The 12,120-nt window shown below is 35.9% G+C and overlaps 1 protein-coding gene across 1 annotated transcript in view; it reads right to left on the reverse strand.

The window, feature by feature from the left end:
- Nucleotides 1-12,120, reverse strand: part of Loxl2 (Lysyl oxidase-like 2) — a 115,921-nt gene continuing 103,801 nt past the window's right edge. Inside the window, exons 7-8 of the mRNA XM_069823234.1 lie at nt 5,610-5,862; nt 1-405 (exon numbers count right to left, since the gene is read on the reverse strand). Of these exons, the coding sequence (XP_069679335.1) occupies nt 283-405; nt 5,610-5,862 (376 nt within the window). The 3' untranslated portion in view covers nt 1-282. The remainder of the gene's footprint in view (nt 406-5,609; nt 5,863-12,120) is intronic.

Genomic DNA, 12,120 nt, shown 5'->3' on the forward strand with positions numbered 1-12,120 from the left:
TTGTTACTGGCTGAAAATATTCACAAAATATATTTGATTTTTATGTAAGTGTATATTACAATTAAATGCTTTCATTATTTTATAGAATGAAATTGTATGCGTTCTATTAAAAATATCATGCTGCTTCTGACTTTGTGGAACTGAAGAGTACTGGCATGTGTACGTTCCAGTCCAATGAAAGACTAGGTGAAAGTATTCAGGAATCATTCATGTTATAGCGAGGGCTTTGTATTCTTATAACCCTTCACTATGGCAGCTCATAAAACAGTCCTCTTGCCGGGTTCACGGTCTTTGAATACTGCAGTTGAATATGTGGGCGAAAGATTCCGTGTAATACAAAGAACACACTGCGGCGTTGTTGTCGTACGACATTTCTGCCACCTTGAATTCTGGGTTGATTGAAACCTGAAACATGGAAATGAGAAGTACAGTCGAGAAATTGTGAGTTTTATTATCACAGGTCGAAACATCCTCTTGGCATTGTAAGGAAAGATAAGACTGAAGTACCAGCCAATACGCGCAAAAAACAAAGCCTTATTTTTCAAACTGTTAAAATAGCCGAAGACCTACTTGACAATGGTGTTCATGATATTCACTTTCCTTTATCAGCTAGACTCATATATGAAATAAGAATAATATCATAGTGCCTACTACGTTAGAGTTTGCAAAGATGGAGTGGGATAATTGTTCCTCAGAATTTTTCAACAATATAACAGTACGTGCAATTCATAGTAGGCCTATACAATGTCCAACACACTATGTACAGAGGTGCACTCATTACGAGTGACTAAGTGGCCGGGATCCGACGGAATAAGCGCCGTCTTGAATCACAAAGTGATTACTTACGCGTATCGTATTACTATCGGAACTGGAATCCGCTATAGCTTAGTGGATAAAGCATCAGCATGTAGAACTGAAAACCCGGATTCGAGTCCGGGTGCCGGAGAGAATTTTTTTCCGTTCTACCCATTCTTTACCATATAATAATGCAGAATTCCTGTACTGAAATATCATATGTACTTCGGTACATCATAGCAATAATCAAATACGGCAGTTTCCTCAAAATGCGGGAGGATTAGGAGATCAATACGGAAGCCGGGAGGATACAAAAATTAGCTCAAATACGGGAGATCCCGGAAAATATGGAGGATTAGGAGATCAAAACGAGAGCCAGGAGGATAAAAAATTAGCTTAAATACAGGAGTTCCCAGAAAATACTGGAGGATTAGAAGATCAAAACGAGAGCCAGGAGGATAAAAAAATTAGCTCAAATACGGGAGTTCCCGAAAAATAATGGAGAATTAGGAGATCAAAACCGGAGCCGGGAGGATACAAAAATTAGCTCAAATACGGGAGTTCCCGGAAAATACTGGAGGATTAGGAGATCAAAACGAGAGCCAGGAGGATACAAAAATTAGCTCAAATACGGGAGTTCCCGGAAAATACTGGAGTATTAGGAGATCAAAACGAGAGCCAGGAGGATACAAAAATTAGCTCAAATACGGGAGTTCCCGGAAAATGCTGGAGGATTAGAAGATCAAAACGAGAGCCAGGAGGATACAAAAATTAGCTCAAATACGGGAGTTCCCGGAAAATACTGGAATATTAGGACATCAAAACGAGAGCCAGGAGGATACAAAAATTAGTTCAAATACGGGAGTTCCCGGAAAATACTGGAGTATTAGGACATCAAAACGAGAGCCAGGAGGATACAAAAATTAGCTCAAATACGGGAGTTCCCGGAAAATACTGGAGTATTAGGACATCAAAACGAGAGCCAGGAGGATACAAAAATTAGTTCAAATACGGCAGTTCCCAGAAAATACTGGAGTATTAGGAGATCAAAACGAGAGTCGGAAGGATACAAAAATAAGTTCAAATACGGAAGTTCCGGAAAATACTGGAGTAATAGGAGATCAAAATGAGAGCCAGGAGGATACAAAAATAAATCCAAATACGGGAGTTCCCGGAAAATACTGGAGGATTAGGAGATCAAAACGAGAGCCAGGAGGATACAAAAATTAGCTCAAATACGGGAGTTCCCGCAAAACGCGGGAGAGTTGGTCACCCCACTCTGAGGGTAAATCCGAAATGGAAAGCAAAAAAATCTGTGGATAGAAGATAAATAAATAGGGAAGTACCTCAATACAAAATTGTATTTAAATCATGCAACAAGTAAGCTAACAACACTTTTTCCCTCTGCAAATTAATGAATTTTAAAAATAACAGGTTTCAGTAACTTCAGCAGCTTCACCACCACCACGTCACGCATCAAACAGTATAATGAACACTCTCATATGAGTTTAATTATCTTAGTTTCCTCTAGGGATTGGTATCTTGCTGATAATGTTGCAGACTGACGTTTAATAGTCAGCTGCACGTTACACGTACGAACAGAATAGCGCTTCTGGTTCAGTTACGTCAGTGTGTCACCCAACGTAACTAGACAGAGCGAAATCTGCGCAAGGTACGTGCCCACAGTTAATCGTTTGACAATTCTAGTATTTGGAAAACTCGTTAAACCGTCGTTATTTTTCTTGCACGCGTTTAGACGTCGTAACCTATTATGTTCTCTTGCCAACCCTTCGATGTTCCCCACCAACATTGCTATCCCTTGGTTAGTAATTCAGAAGCAGTGAATATAGGCGTGCTCTGTGCATACAGAGGACAAGTAAGTCTTTATATGTCGTTGTGAAATGTTGCTTCTTTTTATTTCTTGCAGAATATAGATGTTTTTTTTATCTAATATAATGCATATTGCAATTCTTTTTGAAATGGAATTTCACTGGTCATGATTCTCTTTCCGTCCTATTTTCATGTAGTCCAAGCATAATTGCCTCGCCAGAATGTTGTAAGCCATGATTCTTGTGTTTTTTCTGGGCTTGATTTGGAGATATTCTCTTGTTTTACTTGTGCCGTTCACTTTCCAAGAAAATCGGGAACCTCCTATCTTAACACATGTTAAATTAGTGATATTTACTGTACCTTTTCTCTAACAATTAAACTTTTACACTTATAAGTAATCTGATGGAAGTATTTAAAAAATAATAATATTGATAAATTTATGAGTTTTTTTCTGAATATGTAAATTGTTATCTAATGTTTGCTATATTTAAAAAAATGCTTTAAAAACCATTATTTTTAAAAACCTCTGTGTCAATTTATGCTACAATACCAACTAAATACATAAAAAATTTGAAATAAATCTAACCACTAGAAGCTGAGATATGGTACACTTTATAGAGAAAAATACAAACTTACGGAAAATGGCTGACAAAGTTATCAGAACTCCCCTCTGAGATAAAAATTTTTAAAATATATTCCCATGATAATAATGTGCATAAATGATATCACCGTTGGAAAGAGCATAATTTTAGAGAGTATAAATCAATAAAGAATAATAATTGAAATTTTTAGCATATTACAGGGTCCCGGTTTCCTTCCCTCACAGATCACGAGAGAGGGTAAATTGGAAAAGTTCTTTGCACATGCAATCTGTCCACTACTATTATGCTTCTAGTAAAATATATTTTACTTCAATAAATTCCTGATTGCAAAATATAATATATTTATTAATATACTGTATCTCTGATTGAGATTCTGGCTGATATGTACATCTATTATCAGGCAGTACATCTCACTTGACAATATGTGTCAGAGGAAGAACAATTGTTTGTATATATCTGGAATCTGATTAGTGTAATATGTAGCTAATCGGCGATGTATCCAATGGAGGAGGAAAGGAATCGGCCTCTATACCTCATTATTTCCTGGCTTAGTTGCCTCATAAATGGTGTCTTGTTGGTATCACTTGTGAGGTTCAGACCTCTTTTTTGGACAGTTGACTAAACAACAACCAAGAAATACTTTAAGTACATTGCAGTAATTTGAAATTTGCCTTCTATAAACATTCTACTCTATAATACGGACACCCTCCCTATTATGGGCTAAACATGATTCTTTGAATACCCGCTTTAAAGAGATTTCACTGTATAGGTAAGACACTGAACAGATATCTCTACTAATATATTCAAGTACTGTGCACCTTAGCCGAACTGCTAGAGTGTCTGCTTTCCACGCTGGGTTCGAGTCCCGTAGAATGCAACTGGAATTTATGGTGAAAAAGGACTGCACTCGGTCGTAGATTTTCGCGGGATTCTATCGTTTCTCTTACCGCCGTTCCATCACTGTTCCATTAATCATCTTGCGGTGTTATATAGTTAGCCTCGTATGGTGTGCGAAGGGCAATGCCTACAGGCGGCTAAAAAACTACAGTTTCGGCGCTTCGCCCACAGTTGGAGATGATTGGGTGAACGATGTAAGTCAAGTGTTCGTCATTAGATAAAAAAATAAAATTTAATTTGTCATGTTGACATTGAGAAGTAATTTGACATACTAATAAGAATCCTAAATTATGATATGACAGATCAAGGAGAACATAGTAAGTATTCAAATAGTATATGATTCAAGAATCAAACCGTACAGCGCCTTGACAAAACCGATACTGTCACATGACAGCGAAACTTGAGCGATACATAAGTAAGGGAGAAAAAAAGATGTTCCCGATCAGTGAAATAAAATTTTCAGCGATTGCTGAGGACAAACATTGCATAAAAAGAGAAATATGTATATTTAGAAAGAATTAAAAATAAAACCTTTAAATATCTCATATCGATAAATTCTGATTCAACAGATTAATTATTTAATTGTTTAAGCTAATTCAGTTAAAAATTGATACTCTAATATTTATGTACTCTTGTATTTTCTATTTGTATATAGACCCTATTATTACATGCTGTATTATTTTACCATTTATTAATGTTATTGTGCTCAATGAACTCTCTTAATTTTGTGATATATTTGTATAACTGATCTGAACTGCGCCCGAGCACGAGCTTCTGCTCTTTCGGGCTGCAATGCCTAATGTAGCTCAAGTGTAAATAAATAAATAAATAAATAAATAAATAAATAAATAAATAAATAAATGAATAAATGAATAAATAAATAAATAAATAAATAAATAAATAAATAAATAAATAAATAAATAAATAAATAAATAAATAAATAAATAAATAAATAAAAATTGGCAACAGATCATTCGGAGTGAGACAAGTGGCCAACAGGTTTGGAGCTTACATAGAGACTTTCTCTCAGTCCCAAATTCCCTTGCAAGAACGCGCGATTATGTACCATTTAATTGTTTCTCCTCTAGTTCTCCTTCTTTTATTGTCATTGTCAATATGTCATCCTTAATGCACAGAACACACCAATCTTGACAACTCCTGAATTTCTAACCAAGAAGGAGTAAAAGATCAATAGGGAGAGCCCTGAAATGCTGGTAGGAGACAGTAGGCTAACATATCATCAAGTTTAATACTTCATGATGATGATTATAATTATGATAAAATGATGATTCCAGCATAAGAAATCTAATCCATTTCTCTCCTTAATAATTATTATTCTTAAAATCTGTCTGAACGACACTAGTCCTTCGACGTGTGTTCAAATTTGATTTGCTTTTGTAGGTCGCGGAAACTCACTGTGCATGAAAGTGCAGTTTATGATTGAAGAGACGTTTCAAGCGTGATTTTCTTGGCAGCCCGTCTTACCTTGAAGGTGTACATGCCAGGATTGAGTTCTGAAATATCAACCCACTGACAGTCGATGTTGTGGCGGTAGATGTCGGAGCAGTTGACGGAGATGCCTTGGTCTCCGAAGTTGGCGCAGGCGTAGAACGGCTTCACGCCTGGCATGCATTGGTTGTCTTCCAAGCAGAATGAAGCTTTGTGCCCTTCGGCAACTTTCACGCCCTTTGAGTCCATTACGTCAAACGTTGCGAATACCTCCATGCTGTGGTAGTGCCTGGAATTGCAGAGAATATTCAATAGTTGGAACAGGAAAATGCAAAATAATTTGTAATTCGGAAGTAGCAAATTGAGAAGACAACTTCTTGGTTTACATGGAAGCTGATGAAAGTTAATTAAAAAAAATATTAAAATAATTTGCTTGAGAATATATATGTACGTTGTGAGCGACGTATTTATATAATAATTTTATTTATTATTTACATTGAAGAATTTCATGTAGGCCTACATTATAAATAGCCTGTAAGTAGTCTATACCTATATTTAATTGAAGTATTACGAAGGAACTAGAAAAACACGATTCTCGAGTGTCGTAACATATGAAGTTTTTTATTTTCTTCTGTAAAGATGTCCATTAAATACGTTTCCTGAAAAGAAGGTACCCATATAGAAGATGGGTCAAAAGTCGCTTTCCCTAATATTCGTTCTTAGGTTTCATACTTATACACATATACAGATGTCATCTATACTAATAATAAATCTGTAAGCGAAATTTTTCTGGTAATTTTCGATTTTCCAAAAATAATTGGTGTTAACATGTATAATTAATTATCCTGAAACCGAAAATCGCTTTTTTGAAATTTTTGTTTGTTTGTATGTCTGTCTGTCTGTCTGGATGTTTGTTACCTTTTCACGCGATAATGGCTGAACGGGTTTCGATGAAAATTGGAATATAAATTAAGTTCGTTGTAACTTAGATTTTAGGCTATATGGCATTCAAAATACTTTATTTAAAAGGGGGTTATAAGGGGGCCTGAATTAAATAAACCGAAATATCTCGCTTATTATTGATTTTTGTGAAATATGTTACATAACAAAAGTTTCTTTAAAAATGATTTTCGATAAGTTTTATTCCAGCCAAAATTTTTATAGGACTGATATATAAGGACATACAAGAGTTTTAAAATAACAATACAACACATTTCCACTGCCGCTTCACATTATAGTGTTATTGTTCAAAAACGGCCTGTTGATATACCCACACATTCTAAACACGCGACATGACCACAGATGTTAAGGCGTGAATAAAATAAACTTAACAGAAAAAAAAAAGATACATAGTAAGGTTAACATAAAAATGATCTTCGTACACAATCAACTCTATTAATTTGGAGTGATTTATTAAAGGATGCATTCAAGACTAATTTAGAAAAATGTTAAACGAATTATCTTTGCACCAAATGAGTTGTCTCTGAACCAAAATGATAGCATTTTAATTATTTAAATAGAATTTAAATTAAGTAGCATATTAAACGATTTATTCTTCTATCAAACACGAATGTTCCCTGGACCCAATGTTCTATTTTAATTATGTAATTACAGCTAGTAACTTGTATAAACGAATAGCTGGTGGGTTGACAACCATGTTCGTGCGTCAACTGTTTTTTCTGATGTCATGTCTTATTGTTGTTGTTTTGTTTTATTGTGTTGGGTTGCGTTTCTAAATGTAAGGAAGTGTTTGGGGAAAGCGACTTTTGACCCACCTTATATATATATCCTATATGTAGCCTATAGATAAAGCATTATATAAAAGTAAATATCTCCTTTAAATGTCATAAGTGCACATAAGAACATGGCGGTGGAGGCCCATTATTTTATGACCTCGTCATTAGAATAAGGTAGTTTGGTCGGCACCACGCTCCGACCGCCTTTCACTCCCGGGAAAATCCTTGTATTCAATCCCAAATAGGGCTGAGTGGACCCTGGAGCCGTTCTGAAAGCTTTACAACAAGAAATAGCTCTCCTTCACCCAGGAATGAACTCGGGACCTTTCATTCCGTAGACATTTACTCTGTCAACTGAGCTACACGGTTGCCTCATATACGTTGTTTCACATAGCACCAACATAAGTTTGAATGATTTGAGTAAACCGGAAAAACTTTATAATCCTATAATTTGAAGTTCTTTAGTAAATTACAGTACATTGTTCATTGAACTGTATTTTTCGAAATCTGAAATAATTATATTATTCTTGGAACAAAAAAAAAAAAAAAACACACACACACGTTTTTGTTGCCTTTCGGTACAAAGTATAATAACTTTAATGTTGTAAGGTAACGACTCTATCATTAATTATTCTGAATGTGAAATCTGGGTTCTATGACGAGTCAACGATGTGTTCATGTAACGAGGTGAGATTTTTAAAGAAAAGTACAGGGTGATCCGTTTGGGTATGGATGAAATAAAAACACCGTAAAACATTTACTACTGAACTTTATTTGTTGACACTTTGTGCATTGAATTGATTTTCTCTTCATATGTTGAACAGTGATTATATTTAAATATCTAAATAATTGTATTTCTACTTTACAAATTATTGTTGTTTAGTCAACTGTCCGAAGACATATCTGAACCTCACAAGTGATATCAAAAAACACCACTTATGAGGCAACTAGGCCAAAAGATAATGGGGTAGGGTGGCCAGTCTCTTTCACTCTCCATTGCATACATCGCCGTTTAGCTACATGTTACACTAATCAGACTTCAGATGCATAAAACAATTGTTCTTCCTCTGACACATATCGTCAAGTGAGATGTACTGCCTGATAATAGAGGTACACATCAACCAGAACCTCAGTCAGAGGTATTATAAATGATAGTCCTAAGTAATTATCTTTACATTTCTAATGTATTCAGATTAACTGGTAACTTAGATAATTTTCAATAGTAGTATTTCACATTAATATTAACTTATTATTATTATTATTATTATTATTATTATTATTATTATTATTATTATTATTACTTGTGCACTTTTATTAATTATTGTAGATCTGGTTAAATGGAAGAGAAGGCGTTATTATTATTATTATTATTATTATTATTATTATTATTATTATTACTATGTAAATCTCGAAAGCTTTCCTCATGTGATGCCGTGAAGTGGTTAGTGGCTGGTTTAGTGCTTCACTGAGCTCAAATTTGGACGCAAGGGAGAAGTGGCTGATAAATTTATGTTCTTCCAATTTTCAGGATCACGTTTCTTCGCATGTCATAAATCCATGACATCAGCTTCCCCTTCCGAAGTAGTTAATCTACGGACGTATGGCTACGGCTGCGTTTTCAACTCGCGAAGTTCAGACACACTAGCAGACTCGGTAAGTCGCATGACATTGATTACGTATATTTGCATGTGCGAGTGTATGTGTATGTATATAACTTATAATGTTTTAACAATACAGGACGAAATAAGAGAGACGAACGATTAGGGTGTGACAATACCACACCGGAAACCCGTTTCAAATTGTGACGAGACGGAGTAAAATTAATGCTGTAAAATAAAATACGGAATTGAGGAACTTTTCCCTAAGATTGTGCTGTTTCTCCAGTTATCAGTCAATTACATTTTATTATTTATAACAATCAAATAATTCATACATAATGTGCAATAATTTCTATCAACGACGCCAGTCAGTCAGTAAATTACTCAGTCATTAATTGAGGAGCAAATATTCAGAAGAACCTTTGTCCTTCAAATAAAATTTTAGAGTATGAACAAAAAATTCATTTTATTATCTTCCCAATGTTAGAATTACACTATCTACCAAAAAGTAATTGGGCACTGTTTTTGCTCCTTTGGAACCTCGTGGTACCACCTCTTGTTGCTATAACAGCAGCTACCCTGTCAGGCATGCTCTCCACTAGTTTGTGTAGGATATCCACTGGAATGCGTCGCCATACCTCTTGCAACATGGTACTCAGTTGGACAATGGAAGTTGGCCCCATGTTTCTGCGGCTACTATGCGTTGGTATGCAGACAATAATCTTCACTGGTTGGACTGGCCTGCACAGAGTCCTGATCTCAATCCCATTGAGCACCTTTGGAACGAATTGGACCGGCGATTGAGGTCTCGGGAGATGCGGCCAACTTCCATTGTCCAACTGAGTACCATGTTGCAAGAGAAATGGCGACGCATTCGAGTGGATATCTAGCAAACTAGTGGAGAGCATGCCTGAAAGGGTGGCTGCTGTTATAGCAACAAGAGGTGGTAGCACGAGGTTCTAAAAGGGTAAAAACAGTGCCCAATTACTTTTTGGTAGATAGTATATATACTGACTACTTAATATAAATCTGTTCAGAACGTAGTGAAACTAAGTATTCGAATCAAATTAAATTGTCCTTGTAGAAATTTAATTTAAAAGTTTGGACAGAGTTGCTTTTGCTTGTACAGATTCGACATTGTTGGTATTATTTGTCACAATGCTGGGCGTAGTACCTTTTGATTAGAGATACACGACAAAAGCTTATTGCAGTCATTTTATGAAGTAGCTTCGAAACCAACTTAACGTAAATAAAAAAAAAAAATCGTCTCAAGAAAACATCCAACTGTATTGATCAAATATGCTTCCATAGGTTTTTTAAACGTGAAAACCACAATCTTTTTCTAAACAGTCACACATTGGATTTCTTTCTTCATCTGGTACATTAGAAAGAGGCCTACATTGATCAAGAGTTTTTATACCATTGCAGATCTGCCTCGTTGTGCCAATTATCACCATCATGTTTGACTAGAATTTTTCTCACATCTTCTGCCTTCTCAACTTTTATGTTCAATAGGTGCACCGTACTTTCTTATTTTATTAACTTTTCTTCCATTCAAACGCTCACCTTTCTTTCTGGTCCCTTGATTAGCGTCTCCCACACTCACAGTCCTATCAGATTTCATAGTAATTGAAGACTTCCTCGGAATAAGGATATAACCAACAAAACTATAATTCATGTTTCAAGAGAAAAGAAAAATAATATCAGGAGCATATTTCATTAGTCCTATATTTACTAATCAAGGATACAATCATTTTTGTTATAAATAAATACTTCAAAATTACTTTTCCTACCAAAGTCTCACAGTTCAATAATTTGAAAGTCACCGGTGTAGCTCAGTCGACTGAGACACTTGCCTGCCAGTTCGGTGTTGTACTCGGGCATGTGTTCGATTTCCTCTTGGATTGATTGCCTGGTTGAATTTTTTCCGAGCTTTTCCCCAACCGTAAGATGAGTGCCAGGTAATCTATGGGGAACCCTCGGCCTCATCTCGCTAAATACCATCCCGCTATTAACAATCCCATCGACGCCAAATAACTGAGTAGCTGATACAGCGTCGTTAAATAACAAAAAATAATAATTTGATGTTACATCCCTTTTCCGAGGAGGTCTAAATTACGTTCTATTAAAATTAACTTGAATACTGCAAACATACCACCTCACCATAACACATGAATCAGCTTTAATAGAGCTTGTGCAGAGTAATGCATTCTGAAACGTTGGTTTCCATGGTGACCAGGCTGTGATTCGCTGGAAGTGACAGAGTCGAGTTTGTGGACATACTCGTAGTTGTTTTTTAAATATATATTTCAAGGAGTGCAGTTCGGTGGCTCCTTTGAACACCCACTTACAGATTTATGACTTCCTACACAAACATCTCTGACAATTCCATCCCGTCCCCTCGTCCCAACATTGCACAGTTGCCACAATCCTGGTGACCCTTGAAATGAGACTGACGGGATTCTTGGAATTCGGAAAATATGCGACAACTCTGCCTCCACGTGGATTTGACGGGAGCCTGTCAATTCTTCTGAACGAGGGTTGTGATTGTTTACTAACAAGAGAAGACAAGATTTCCGTCACAGTAAGGAAGACATTTATTTATGACAACCAATTAGTAGGGGGCAGTAGAAGATCTGTCGGCAAAGTCCTTTCTATGAAACTGCACTCCATGAAAAAAATAGAGTATACCTCAATTTGTGTTATACATAGGACATACATTTTTTTATCGGTACGAGTATACTGAAATGTGCAGATGATCCTTCTAATGCGAAAACAAATTTATTTTCAAATTGTTTGTTTTGTGGACAAAGCCTCTTTTGAAAATTTGCTCCTCAATTGAACCATTCTGCTAGGTAGTCAGCCACCAATCCGTCTGTGGTTCATTCAATCATTTAACCAAAAAGTCACCCAGTCAATCATTGAGTCATTTACTTACTCAACTAGTGAGCCGGATAGTTAGTCACTCATGCAATAGATTCTATCATTACTTCGGATAAGTGGTATACAAGTGTCAATTCTTGTTCTTAGGAAAAAAAGAGTAATTGAAAACTATCTTGTGGTCATAAATCAAGCTTGCCGTCCCGTAGCAGACTTCTTATTATAGGAGCAATTTTATTTATTGCTTCATTTAGCGATACTGTCAGCTGCAGCGTCATTGTAATATCGAGGTGATGAATTGGCGGTAATAGCCTTTTCAAGGCGCTATAACAG

This window comes from Periplaneta americana, chromosome 4 (assembly GCF_040183065.1).
Source record: "Periplaneta americana isolate PAMFEO1 chromosome 4, P.americana_PAMFEO1_priV1, whole genome shotgun sequence".
NCBI lineage: Eukaryota > Metazoa > Arthropoda > Insecta > Blattodea > Blattidae > Periplaneta > Periplaneta americana.